General features: G+C 55.9%; 1 protein-coding gene across 2 annotated transcripts in view; it reads left to right on the top strand.

The window, feature by feature from the left end:
• Positions 1–742: 742 nt before the first annotated feature.
• SELENOI (selenoprotein I) overlaps positions 743–14,452 on the top strand; it is a 31,187-nt gene continuing 17,477 nt past the window's right edge. The window contains exon 1 of one of the 2 annotated variants that reach the window (XM_074582210.1): positions 743–913. In XM_074582210.1, coding sequence (XP_074438311.1) covers positions 866–913 — 48 coding nt within the window. In that variant the 5' untranslated portion in view covers positions 743–865. The remainder of the gene's footprint in view (positions 914–14,452) is intronic. The other variant, XM_074582211.1, reaches the window with a different exon arrangement.

Genomic DNA, 14,452 nt, shown 5'->3' with positions numbered 1-14,452 from the left:
TTGGGGAACGTCGGTGCAGCATGAGTATTTACCCTAAATTAACACCAAATTCGAAAATTTTGACTCTAGGCTAGCCTCTCTTCCACCCACCTCTCCACCCATATGTTTGTGAGAGAGATATATGTACGGAATATATATATATATATAGTAGCTTTATGGATGTGGATGTTCTTTGTCTGTCTGTGCATGTGTAGGACTCTAAAGTGGTACCCGTCAGCTCTTTTAAAGTTAAGAAATTACTGATTTTAGCAGAGACCTGTGCGTACATGCGTGCACACGTGCCTCTATTTTGCCATATGTATTAATTTGAGACCTGTGCTTTTTGCCCGTGTATAGAGGTATCGATTTGGGATACCTTCAGTCAGCGTGAATCTTGCCATCTGCGACTCTGTAATTAAGTCGCCGTTCAATTCTTTTCTTCACCCACCTTGTAAACCCCTAAACCGGTTAATGATTAAGCGCTGCTAAATTTCAACCTCTCAGCCTACCGTACTTCTTTAAGGAATTCTGAATCGCTGCTAAATCATAATCGCGTCAAATGTTTCCATCCGCGACAGCCGGCCTCCCTCGCCTCCTCGGCGAGGTGCTGAAGGCAGGCCCGGCTCACCCTCCCCGGCTCTTTATTTGCCCCAAAACCCTCCATTTTTGGGGCCAGCAGCGCGCGCTCCCTCAGCGCCGGCCGCTCCCCTCAGCGCCTGTCGCCCTCCCGCCCCGCAGGGGGCGCCCTGGCGCAGCGTCGGGCGGGGCGCGGTGACGTCACGGCCACGCCGGGTGGGCCGATGCGGCGGCGGGAGGCGGGTTACGGCGGCCGGCGGGGGCCTGGGCGGGCGCGGAGCGACGGCACCGGTACCGGTACCGGGCCGCCATGGAGTACGTGACGGCCGAGCAGCTGGCCGGCTTCGGCAAGTACAAGGTAGCGGCGGGGCGCGGGGTTTGGCGGGGGGTCCGGAGCTCCTGGGGGGCACCTCGGGGCCTGGCGGCGTGAGGGGGTGTCTGAGGGGTGGGGGACGGCGTTTGGAAGGGAGATACGCGGGGGATAAGCCGCGGTGGGGCCCGGTGGAGGGGGGGTGGGGGTCTGCCGTGGGTCTCGACCCCGTCGAGGGGGGGCCGTGGGGTGGGGGGCAGCCGCAGTGGGGCCTGGTGCCGAGGGGGGGGCTGCCGTGGGGCCTGGCCCTGGGGAGGGGGGGCCGTGGGGCTCGGGGCCGTGGGGCAGGGGACATCCGCAGTGGGGTCTGGTGCCGTGGGGGGCCGAGGTGGGGGCTGCCGTGGGTCCTGGGCCCTTGGAGGGGGGTCCGTGGGGGCCGGTGCCGTGGGGGGTAGAAGGTGGGGGGATGCCGCCGTGGGGCCTGGCTCCGTGGAAGGGGGGGCCGTGGGGCCCGGTGCCGTGGAGGGGGGATGCCGTGCAGTGGAAGGTGGTTGAATGAAGTGTGTGACCCCCCCCACCCTGATGCCCCACCATGGGGTGTGATGGGTCCTCGGCTCCGTGCAGGGCACCCCCTTCCCACCCCACGCACGGTTCCCCAGGTGGGCCGTGCAGTGGTCACTAGTGCAATGCAGTGTAATAAAATGCTTTTTCTCCTCCCCCCCCCCCCCACCCCCGGCCTGAGCTGTTTCATGGGGTCTTGTAGGGAACCGTCTGAGATGTGGGACCCCTCTGTGGGTGCTGTGCATTGGGGTCCAGCGTGGGGACAGCAGAGTGTGGGGTGGTGTCAGGGTGATCACACACCAACTGTGCAGCCCCAGCCATGCTCCTGGGGTGGGGACACATGTTAGGACCATAGAATGGTTTGGGTGGGAAAGGACCTTAAAGGCCACCCAGTGCCACCCCCTGCCCTGGGCAGGGACACCTCCCACCAGCCCAGGTTGCTCCAAGCCCCGGCCAACCTGGCCTTGAACCCCTCCAGGGATGGGGCAGCCACAGCTTCTCTGGGCAACCTGGGCCAGGGGCTCACCCCCCTCACACCAAAGAATTTCTTCCCAATAGCTCATCCCAATCTCCCCTCTTCCAGTGTAAAACCCTTCCCCCTCGTCCCATGGCTCCCCTCCCTGCTCCAGAGTCCCTCCCCAGCTTTCCTGGAGCCCCTTGAGGGACTGGCAGGGGCTGGAAGGTCTCCGCGGAGCCTTCTCTTCTCCAGGCTGAACCCCCCCAGCTCTCTCAGCCTGTCCTCCCAGCAGAGGGGCTCCAGCCCTCCCAGCATCTCCGGGGCCTCCTCTGGCCCCGCTCCAACAGCTCCGTGTCTCTCCTGTGCTGAGGCCCCAGCGCTGGAGGCAGCACTGCAGGGGGGTCTCCCCCGAGCGCAGCAGAGGGGCAGAATCCCCCCCTCGCCCTGCTGCCCACGCTGCTGGGGATGCAGCCCAGGCTGCGGGGGGGTTCTGGGCTGCCAGCGCACGGTGCTGGCTCATGGCCGGTTTCTCCCCCCCCGGCACCCCCAAGCCCTTCTCTCAGGGCTGCTCTCCATCCCTCCATCCCCAGCCTGGGCTGGCACCGGGGGTTGCCCCGACCCGGGGGCAGGACCCTGCACTTGGCCTGGTTGGATCCCATGAGGTTCACAGGGACCCACTTCTCCAGCCTGTCTGGGTCCCTCTGGATGGCATCCCGTCCCTCCTTCATGTGCTACAGTACAGCACAGTACAACATTTCTGAGTGGGGTGTCATCACATTTGCTGTGCGTGTCCCCCCGGGCTGTCCCTGGGAGTGGGGGGGTCATTGCTGTGTGGGTGTGATTTGAAGCACTTTGCCCCCACCCTTTCCTGGCCTGTCAGGGACATGGTTGAGAGAGGTAGCTGTGGCATGTCACCCTACGCAGTGAGGATGGCCGTGGCCTCCCTTGCCATGAAGGGGCTGCGCAGGAAGGAGCTCTGTGTGGGTGCAGGTCTGTGTCGCAGTGGGAGCATGGCCAGCCCAGGGGCTCCCCCCACATTAGCTCAGGACCACCTTGCTCCTGCCCTGCAGCCCCTCTCTGCGCAGTCAGACCCACAGAAATGTGCCAGACATCATCCCCGCCTCCTCGTGCAAGCGTGCCAGTCTGCGTCTTGTTCAAAGCACTGGAAGCCTTTGAAGGAAGCTGCTGTAAGTGCAAATGGGCTCTGCTGTGGCAGTTGAAATCCCTACGGGCTGTTTTTGGGTTGAAGTAGGTGGCATCCTTAACATAGGGGAACCCCGGATTGTGTGTTTCTGTGGAGGGGATGGTGTTTGACATATTTTTTCTTCTCTTGCACCAGCAGTGAAGCTAAAAGGATTAGCTGAGGTGAGGCCGAACCTCACCTTCTCCTTAGCTTTGCACTTGTTCTAGGATCCATCACATTGGGCCACGCTGAAGTTGTCCTTCCAGGGTGGTTCATGGGGTGTCATTTGGGCATGCAGGACAGTTAGGACAAGTCTGATGCATTCAGGGAGCGAAGGAGGTGACATTCTGCCTTGCATAGCTGGCTGAGACTGGCTGTGTGGGTCTCATCTCCTCGTGGAGCAGTCTGCGAGGGCAGCAGTGGTCAGGGCTTGCTCACGCTTTGCTTTTGCACACTCAGAGCTGATGTGGTAGAGATAAATGGACTTGGTAGAGCGGGTTTGACCAATGTGACAGGTTGCACGAGGTTCCCTGTGGAAGATGGATTGTATGGGGGTTCGTCAGTAAACTTTATGTTTAGAAAGGCAGGAAAGCGGTTTTGTGTGAGTGCTGGGGAAAGGTAACCAAAACGCACTCAGCTTTGAGCCAGGCCTCCCAAAGTGACTGATTTTGCTCCTGTGAAGACAATGCTTTTGTTTCAAGAGGGAGACTGTTGTGTCTTCAGCCTGTTTCCAGTAGTGCCTGGGGGGATTTGTGGTGTTGCTGCCTTCCCTTCCCAGTACCTGTGTGTTGAGAATGGGGTCTCCACCCTGTACAGATGGTGCTGGTAGTTGAACTTGGGAGGGTCCAGACAATTGCAGTGACCTTCTCGTCTGTGTAGCAGGCACCAAAGACCTGCTCCCGGGTCATCGTCTTTCTGGAGACACCTCTGATGGAAATGCTGTTGCAGTTAAATCTGTGAACAGGACCCTGAATGCAGACCAGGGTGAGGAGGAAAGTCCCATCTTGCACATAAAGCATGGTGTGGGTGGTGTCAGACGCTTACTGTCACCAGTTACACACTGGTGTTGAGTTTACTGGCCTTGTTTTCCAATGGCATAGGGGTGAAATGTGTGAGCAGGTCTCCCATGGAGGTATTGCTCCTGCCCTGGCCTGGCTGAACCAACAGGCAGAGGCCAATAAAGCCGCGTACGCCCTGAGGGCAGGAGTGCGGTCGTGCTGGCAGAAGTAGCTTTGCTGGAGAGATTGTGGTTTTACTGAGTCAACAGGGACTTTGATAAGAGTGGGCGGGTTCACACTTGGCCCTCAAAGAGCATCATTCTGCCCAGTGCTGATCCTCCTCCGTGAGCACCTGCGGGTGAAAGCGCTTTGCTGGAGATTGCAATAAACTGTATTGAGAAGAGCAATCGGTGCTGACACGCCGGCCTGCCCCGGGGGGGTGATGAAACCCCAGGTGGTCTCTTTGCACTGCTCCCTTCCTATGTGCCTTGTTTGCTTGGGCAGCTTTTTTCTTTCTTTGCTATTTTAACCTTGAGAAAGTGGCTGATCCAGGCAGAAATCTCTGATACTGGGTCACATATCCCAGCCTTGCTTTAGGCATTGAGGCTTGTCCTGCTTTCCCCTTCCCTTGCCTTGAAGGTGTGACTCTAGACCCATCACTGCTCTGTTGATGAAAAGCCGGTTGACCTTCTGGGTACAACTAACTCTTCTTGCCCCAAAAACTTTTGGAACAGCCTAAGTTGTCATCCCAAATGGACAGGGCAAGGAAGGAGCAGCGTGGGATATGCGTGGATGGCAACGCAAAGTAACAGAAGAGTAATTTAGCTGTTGCTGAGCTGCTTTCTCTGCCTCGTCCCCAAAGTGGGCCTGTGTTTTTAACCTTGGTGGAAGAGGTTGATGTGTGGCAGCAGCACAGCAGGTCACCTGAGAAGATGGCTCACGTTGTGTGACTTGAATATCTACCTGAAGCCAGTGTAGCTGGAAAGCAGGTAGGACTGAGTGGCTGGGGTGGGACCCAGCCAAAAAGGTGATGTGTGGTCAGAACCAAACCTGCTGCGGGAAGATTCCAGCGGTTCCTACCACAAATGGCACCGCAGCCTTTGACTCTGCCTCAGCCTTTAAGCCGTACCTGGCAGTTGCTCTCCAGACTGCACACAATACATTTGGAGAAGGGCAAGCAGATTTGGGAAGGTATGGAGGAGGCAACGTGTGTCCAAGGGAAGGAACATGTCCCTGCTCTCGGGGAGGAGCTAGCGTCCCTGGAGCCGATACAGAAGAGCTTCATGCAAGATGTTCCACAGCTTTCTCCAGCCCTGGCTGGTTTACTCCTCCCGTTGCTGCCAGGAGCGCATATGGGAAGCGGCGAGTCAGGAGTCCAGATGGTTTTAGCTTTGCGGCGTGCACATTTCTGCTGGCTGGGGGAGAGGTAGGTGTACGCTCCTTCTGTCACAGGCTGGCTCGGTGCCACAGGTGGTAGAGGTGTCAGGGGAACTGTCCTTTTGCTGCTCTTGAAGGGACACTGAAGAGTTCCACTGCCTGAGGAAGCTGTGCAGCAACAAGTGCAGCGTTATCAGAGAGCTTTTAATTGTACGTCACACTTCTTCAGTAGGAGACTGTGGGATTTGGGTGCAGCATATGTACCCTCGGAGACAATGAAGTTAAGCTAACCTAAAATGGGAAGGAAGGGTTTCTCTGCCATAACAAATAGCTAGGATGAGGGGTAACAGTTGTAAATTGAAAGACGGGAGATTTAGATTAGATCTGAGGAAGAAATTCTTTGGTGTGAGGGGGGTGAGCCCCTGGCCCAGGTTGCCCAGAGAAGCTGTGGCTGCCCTGTCCCTAGAGGGGTTCAAGGCCAGGTTGGCCGGGGCTTGGAGCAACCTGGGCTGGTGGGAGGTGTCCCTGCCCAGGGCAGGGGGTGGCACTGGGTGGCCTTTAAGGTCCCTTCCCACCCAAACCGTTCTGTGGTGCATTACATCCCTGCCTGGCAGCAGTGTGCCGAGGCTTCCCCCAGGAGACGCTTTTGCGGCGGTCAGAGAGCCGGACACATCCTAAGCGTATCTGCTCCAGCACTTCCTCCGCTTGTCAGCCCAGCGCTGATGATTGATGCTTCTGGCAGGGTGGAGGTCTTGATATCAAAAATAAAGCTCTTGTTTTGAGGCTGTAGAGCAGGATGCGTGTGTTGACCTTGAGAAGAAAAACAAACCAGGCGCTCTGCTGTTGTTGAGTATTGAATGTCCTCTGCCAAAACCAGACGCTCTGTTAGTGTTAAGTATTGAATGTCCTCTGCCAAGAAAGATGCAGCCAGGCACTGCTGGTTCTGAGTGTAAACCTTGCAGTTGGATGCCAGAGGTCATGATCTGCTGCTTAAAAACCTGCCTGCAAATCGCTTTCTGGCAGGCTTCTGGGCAACCTTCTTCTACAAAGTTATGGGGGGGGGGGGGGGGGAAATGGAACTGTCTGGAACGTTCACAGAGGTGTCTGCTCCTACTTTGCTTTCTCTAGGAGAAAGACCTACCCCTTTCTTCCCTCCAGGCTGCCTCCGAGTCCTGTTTTCACAGGGCAACCCAAACAACTCTCCCTTGTGCAGGTTGTCTCTGCCTTTCCCGAGTGTGGTGCCCAGAGCTGGATGAAGCATGCGAGCTGGAGCCTCGCCAGTGCCGCGGAGAGGGGAAGGATGGCTTCGTGCTTTGCATGCAGCACTCGTATTACTTCTGCTTGATGAACTGCATGCCACTTTCTGCGGCATCGTGACTCTTGCGGTTCATTTCAGTGGGTTGGGGGGGGTGCGCTCGCAGCTGCCACGGTGCCAAAAGCAGCTGTGGGAAGTGAGACTGACCACAAGTGAGGGCAGAGCCCTCCAACTTCACGTGTCCTGTTCATTACAGGCAGCTTTCATGGTTTGTCACTGTCTTTTTGCATTCCAGTCACGTGCCCTGCATTTCCATGCCTGGTGTTGCTTTAGCTGCTTGTGGTTCTGCTTTATTCAGCTCTGCCCTGTGGGGTCCTGCGCTGTACTGGTGTCTTCTGGTACGATGGAGTCGTCGATGACTGTTCCTGGGGCACATCTTACAGCCAGCTGTGTGCTCGCTGTATGGCTCTTTCATCCAGCTCACGTAGAAGCAGGGAGAGTACTCTAGTGATGTGTGTTGCGTACGGGGCCCTGGCCACGTGTGTGAGTGGTCTCTGTGTGTTTGCCTCATCGTGTGAGCTGGGTGGAAGTGCAGGAATGAGCCTCTGTTGTTAGGCTGGCTGGACCTTGGGCTTTCCTGAAGGGTACGTGTTATCTGCCCTCAGGAGCAATGGTTTGGGGGGAACAGCAGTGAAGAAGGATGTGGGAGTGCCACTCCTTACATGTGGCATGGGAGGGACCGAGCTGTCTCACCAGAGGAAGGCAATGACGTGTGTCTTATTTGGGTCCAAAGGTGGGACAGGCTGGTGTCTCACCCCAGAGGCTTTGGGTGCCAGTATGAGCTCAGTAAGAGGAAAGTGAATTGGGGCTTGGGAAGTGCCTTTTATAGCAAAGCGACTGCACCCTAAAATCCTTCCATTTCTGTGTCCTGGCTTCTGAGCAGGAGCTGGTGATGGCAGCCCATGGGGAGCACGCACCCACCAGCGGCGCAGGGGAGGCTGGTGGCAGCCTGCTGCCTGGTGGCTCTTGTGAAGAGGCTCTTTGTCTTGCTACCTGCGTGGGCAGTGAAATGAAGTCCTCTTGGTGTCTGCTGCCACGTGCCTGCTGTGCTGAGGCCTGGGAGCAGCCAGCAGTGCTCAAGCACTAAGAAAAAGTGTCCAGACTCGCTGTTCATCCCACCATCTCTCTGCAGTGACCTGTATTTTGCTATGGGTTTGGCTGGTGACCTGCTGTGAGCTGGTACCATTCTCCTAGCACAGCTGGTACCATTCTCCTAGCATGGAGGCTGTCGGCAGGTCCCAGCATCAGTCTTCGACCGAGGCACCGAGGACGGCTGCAGCAGCGAGGGGTGACATTGCTTGCCTTGGGAAAGCAGGGCTCTTCTCTGACTGCTTGCTCCTGAGGGTGGAGAAAGCATCTTGCACTGAGCATAGCTGCGTGTCTGAGAGCGTGCAAGCCTTGTGGTGGGCTCATACATAGCAGAGGTTTTGCGCTGGGAGGTGCTGGTCTGTTATCCCAATAAGAAAGGCACTCAGGCTCTGTGAGGTGCCATTAAAAATACTGTTTATTAGAGCTAGCACTGTAAGGAGAGAATAGTATAGATAATCTTACATCCCTTTTAGATGATGGGAACCACAGGCAGTGTAGCATCAGACGGGCCTCCGATCCACGTGTGGTGTGCTGGGCAGACCCTGACCATGGAAGATATTTCCCCCATTTCACTCATTCGGGCTATTATAGGATTTTCTTACAGAAAAACAACTCTATTCCTTGTTTCCAGTGTCAGATGGAAAGAATGTTCACATGAGAGCTTCTTGCTGCATTTCTTGATAAAGGCAAGGATGCGCAGGTGGCCCAGTCACGGATACTGAGTGGGAGCTGCCCACAGGCTCCTCCGCTGCAATGAGTTGGCTGAGTTTATCCTGGCACGAGGGATCTGTGTAGCACAGCAGAGGCCTGGGCACACTCAGGCTGACTGCAGCGTGGGTCGGTGACTTCTTCATCTACAGCAGTTTCTAGGTCAGGGTCGCCACAGGGTTTGCAGTAGCGTATCGAGCATGCTTGTCCTGCAGCGCCAGACGAGACCTTAGCTTGGGAGACCTGGTGTGCTGAATGCACCAAAGCATCTAGCTTAAAGGATTTCTTTTTATTGTGGGAACTACTCTCCTCCTGGATGTTCTTCTGCCTTTTCTGCACCCTTCTTCCAGGTGGGAACCCCTGATCTCCTGGGCTGTCACCAGCCCGAGCCAGCACCGCTGGCAGACCTGCCAGGCAGATCCATGAGTCGTGTGTGTGTCACACTTTGGCTGTCAATGGACCAGTTTCTACAGGTCCCTTAAGCAAACAGCATGAAGCAGGACTGGTGGTGTCCTCTCTGCCCTGAAGCAGAGGGTGCTCTTCCCCTCACCCAGCCTCAAGAAATCCTCTTGCCTTCAGACTTTGAGTGCCATGGAGAGCAGGGCTACAGATGCTGCACTGCAGGAAGCAGATGGCTGGAAGCTGTCCCTGGCAGGATTTATAGGCTGCTCTGGAAAGATGAGCCCTAAAGAGATCTCTGCAGGGTTTACTCTGCCGAGCAGAGACACCTATGTGTGCCAGTGGCAGTCCAGACCAGTGGAACAACAACAAAACTGGTAGTGAGAGCAGTAGAAAGGAAAGCTTTTTGATGGTAGCAATGTGGATGTGAGGCTTAACGCCATGGTGATTAAAAGGCCAGTCTTCCTTGCCCCCAGACAAACAGCTCGCCTTCTCCCGCAGCTCCTTAGCAGGAAGGGTGTGAAGGAGGGAAAGCCTTTGGGCCCTCTCCTTGAATCACTTAACTCCTTCCCCGAGGGCTCTCTTAATTGCTCTGAGACTGTGTGTGTCTGCCTTTAGGCAGCGTGCAGCTTCCCAAGGTGCAGCTCGGCTGTGCTGTGGAGGATGCAGTAAGGAAGTCCAGAACTCCTCCTAGACTTCATGACTTTTAAGGTGAGCAGCTGTAAAAATTAGAGGTGTTTTTCTTCTTTCTTCTCCTGTTCTGCAGTTAAATTCAGGATTTTGAACCTCTGCCCAGCCTAGTGCTTGGAGGAGACAGTAGCAGCACTTACAGGTTAACTGGAAATGACCTGGCTGATGAGCCTTGGCTGAGCTTTTGCTCTGTGTTAAGCAGTAGATGAGAGTAAGGGATCTGTCTTACTTTCTAGAGACACTTTTGATGTGTGTTGTAAGGTCGTGATGAGTGATGAGCCAGTTCCGCTCCTGGGACCTAGTCTGTGTGTGTGTTTACATCTTTCCATCTTCAACAATCCTGAAATTGCTGCTGTTTTCTGCTGCTGCAGGTCTGGTTTCTGAGTGGTGGCCTTTGCTCTGCAGGGTATCAAAGATGTTGAACCACGCTTTGGTGGGGGATTCGCAGACACTCTGTTTTTAGCCACACAGTGGCAGTGATGAAGCCTTTTGTGGCTGGGGACCTACTGCTGCTTCAGCGCGCAGTGGGTCCTGCAGGGTTTCCCAGGAAGGACTTCAGACCTCTGTGGGGTTTTGTATGAGAAGATGACTTGCCCAGGGACATGCAGCTCGGCTGTATTGGCTACCAAACAGCACCTCTGTTGGGCCAGGGCCGCTCTTCTCTGTGTGGTTTGGGTGATGCTCATGGGGTGAGGCTTGTCCTGGTGCAAACCACCTCTCTGCCCTTTACTTCTGGGGAGGGGAGCTGGCTCTGGCTCTGTGCTCCTGCCTGGGTGGGTTTTTCACCGCAGTCCCTACCCTTAAAGGCATGAACTGGGTGGCTTGTGTGTGTGATGGGGGCAGCTAGTGGACTCCTTGTCCTGTCATCGAATCATAGAATGGTTTGGGTGGGAAGGGACCTTTAAAGGCCATCTAGTCCAACACCCTGCCATGGGCAGGGACATCTTCAACTACACCAGGTTGCTCCAAGCCCCGTCCAACCTGGCCTGGGATGTTTCCAGGGATGGGGCAGCCACAGCTTCTCTGGGCAACCTGGGCCAGGGGCTCACCACCTTCATTGTAAACAATTTCTTCCTAATATCTAATCTAAATCTTCCCTCTTTTAGTTTAAAGCCATCACCCCTTGTCCTTTCACAACAAGCCCTGCTAAAAAGGTTGTCCCCGTCTTTCCTATAAGTGCCCTTTAGGTACCGAAGGCTGCAGTGGAGCCCTCCTGGCTCTTCTCTTGCTGTGCAGGTGAAGGATGCAACTCCTGCTCTGCCCGACTGACTGCTGCCCGCGTCCCACTGCATCCTTTGCCCCACAGAAACAGAAGATTGCTGTGCCCAGCTGGTGGCTGGGGACATCTGCTAAAACCAGGTGCCTTTCTCCTGGGTGTGGGTGCAATGGAGGAGTAGGAAACAGAGCTGGGTCGCAGCTCTGCCCTGAGTTCTTGCCCAGTGTGGCAAGATGTGTGAAGCAGTCACTTAAAAATAGCATGGACTGCTTGTCAGTCCATCTTGGGTCTCTTTAATTGCCCTGAAAGTTTACCGCGATGTTTACTGGTGCATGTTGAATCTTGGCCACAATGAACTCCGTCATAAAAGTCACTCTCCGCTAATTAACAGCAAGCGTTTGGCTGTTGGGACTGTTTGGAAGAGAACTGGAGTGCATTGTGGAAATTGAGGTATCACTTCCCGTAGCTGGCTGAGAAAATGGCTGCGTTATTGGGGCTTGTATAATTGACCTGACTTGATGTGCTTCAGGTCTTGCCCAAAGCAGGATGTCAGGGCTCACGAAATAACGCAGCTTTTTTTTCCTGTTAATTGTGAATTTCCTCTTTGTGGAGAGGCGGGATGAGGGGTACAGAGAGGCAGAGTGTTACGTGCTGTAGAGGGTGAGGTGCTTTGGAAAAAAGTGTTTTGTTTGTGCCTTTCACACCGGCTCTGTCGAAACTTGAAGGTAGTCTTCCCCCTCCTTCCCCGCACTGCCTTGCTTCATCTGTAATCATCTCCTGATGTGCGTGGGCTTGTGTTTTCCTTTGATAGGTACACTTAGAAGTTCAACTTGATTTCTTTTTCTAGGGATTGTAACAAATTCTCTTTTCTTGCGCTGACTTGTGTGTTCTCCTGGTTGGTGGGTCGGCATCAAACCTGGCTCTTTCCTGGATTTGGCCCAGTTCTGCCGAGGCCTCCTGGTCCTCTGGCGAGGAGACAGGGGCTACGATCTTAAAAGTGTCTGCACCTCCCTGGAGGCTCACCGCCGCTGCGAGGGGCAGCCTTGCCTGGAGGGGACAATTCACCTCATTGACCCAGCAGAAAATGGGGTTTGGGGTGGTCTGCTGGGTCTGAATGCCCTCCGGAGGGCACAGGGTGGGTGTCGAAGTGTGCCTGGGGTTGGGGATGGAGATGGAGAGTGGCCTCTGCCTCTTCCCCTGTCTCCTTGCCTGGGTCGCACTGCCGTGCTCGCCCTCGTCCCTTCTGTTCTCCTTGGGCACCAGGAGCAGGCTTGCAAAACTGATCCCCCCAGGTACTTCAGCCCTCTCGTTCGAAGCCTGAAACAGCTCTGGCAGCAATAGGAAAGTTGGCTGTCGCAGCGTTATTGTAACAGGCTTCCTGTTTGTGCATTTTGGCTTCTGCCTTTTCTTCCTCCCCCTGTTTTTCCTTCCCGGAGTCACGGCCCTGATCCCTCAATTCCCACTCCAGAGGTTCATCACAGGCTGATCCTCCTCTAACTGCATCCCTGCCTCAGGCCCCTGAAGGTTCATCTTTCCCACTCCTGTGCTCACCATCTGTGCATCCTCTCTGCAGCTGATCACCTCAAACCGCAGCGGAAGCGGTGGTGACCCATATTCATGGATATTTAATGCTCCCAAACAGAGAGAGCTCCTGGGTGCAGTGGAAACTGGCAGGCTGTTTGCTGAAGCCTGCCATCAACGTCAAGTGTTGCTCCATGTTACGTATCCGCAGAGAAATGATTTCTTCCCCTCCAGCCCAGTGATGGGATGGGGCTGGGACTCGGCAGTAGGGTGGTGGGGCTGGCTGTCTGCTCCGTCCCACCGCGGGGTGACCCTGGTGCCAGCACAGAGCTGCAGCCCTCTGGATGACAATTGACTCAAGTGTGCGGTCCCTATCGGGTGGGTCTTTGCACGGTGAGCTCCTGGGGTGACCACAGGTCCCTTCATTAGCCACTGTGCTGGAGAGTGAGTCCAGCGGGTCTTGGGTTGATCAGCAAGTGGAGGGAGGTCATCCTCCCCCTCTGCTCTGCCCTGGGGAGGCCACAGCTGGAGCACTGGGTCCAGTTCTGGGCTCCCTGGTTCCAGAAGGACAGGGAACTGCTGGAGAGGGGACAGCAGAGGGCTACGGAGATGCTGAGGGGCTGGAGCATCTCTGTGCTGAGGAAAGGCCGAGAGCCCTGGGGCTGTTCAGCTGGAGCAGAGCAGGCTGAGAGGGGATCTCATCAATGCTCAGCAATAGCTAAAGGGTGGGTGTCAGGAGGATGGGGCCAGGCTCTTCTCAGTGGTGTCTGGGGACAGGACAAGGGGCAACGGGCACAAACTGGAACATGGGAAGTTCCATCTCAACACGAGGAGGAACTTCTTTGCTGTGAGGGTGGCAGAGCCCTGGCACAGGCTGCCCAGAGAGGTGGGGGAGTCTCCGTCTCTGGAGACATTCCAACCCCGCCTGGACGCGTTCCTGTGCCACCTGCTCTGGGTGACCCTGCTGTGGCCGGGGGTTGGACGGGATGATCTCCAGAGGTCCCTTCTGTTGCCATCCATTCTGTGAGTCTGGCCCGTGGAGGGGCCAGGTCTGGGTGAGGCTGGGTGGAGGTGTGCCGTGTATCAGTTCTGCCCGGACCACTTGCATCCAAGTGTCCTTGTTTTATCCCCCTGCAGTACCTCTGCTTGGAGGTAGAGCCGTTGTCCTGATGAGCATTGCTCTCCCTACAGCCAATTCCTTGTAGAATCGTAGAATTGTTTGGGTTGGACAGGACCCTAAAGACCTTATAGTTCCAACCCCCTGCCCTGGGCAGGAACACCTCCCACCAGCCCAGGTTGCTCCAAGCCCCGGCCAACCTGGCCTTGAACCCCTCCAGGGATGGGGCAGCCACAGCTTCTCTGGGCAACCTGGGCCAGGGGCTCACCCCCCTCACACCAAAGAATTTCTTCCTTATATGTAGTCTAAATGTCCCCTCTTTCTGCTCTTCCCCTGCCAGTGTGGGGCTGTTGCTGTGTGCTCCCCAGCCACTAAAAACCTCTTCTGTCCCCAGAGCTGCAGGGAAGAGCGAGCTTCTCCCTGGTGCTCATCACCATCAGCATTGCTGGAGGAGTGGTCCCACGTCCGTGCTTGCGGAAGGTGGGGGATAATCTCCCAGCTGGTGCCAGCAAGAGCTGAGGCTCTGAACGTGAGAGAGTGTCGGCAGGGCAGAAATCTGGTTTTCCCAATGAATTTGCACACCCCGTGGGACCTGGGGAGCAGGAAGGAGACTTCTGCTTGGTGCAGCAGCTCCTCTTGGAGGAGAGGGGCTCTGACCTTGCTGGGCTCCCTGTGTGCTGTGTTTTGAAGCATCTTTAGATGTCAAAAACCCGCATGGTGAGAACCAGGCGGGAGGAGGGAAGCGATGCTGGCATTGAAGCTGGGGCAGGCAGACGGGACATCCTCCGTGCTGCCTTCTGCTGGTGGGAGCCAAACCCCTGGGCTCCTGTGCTGGTGGCGGGTTTACCACTGCCAACGTGCTCCATTCTTATGCCAGCTGAGAAGTGACCTTAGAAAAGATAAACAGGGCTCGAGTTAATAAGTACCGTTAAGGCATGGTGTGACTTCTCCCGCAT

Source organism: Larus michahellis, chromosome 3, assembly GCF_964199755.1.
Source record: "Larus michahellis chromosome 3, bLarMic1.1, whole genome shotgun sequence".
Classification (NCBI taxonomy): domain Eukaryota; kingdom Metazoa; phylum Chordata; class Aves; order Charadriiformes; family Laridae; genus Larus; species Larus michahellis.
This window is presented reverse-complemented; position numbering and strand designations above follow the sequence as displayed.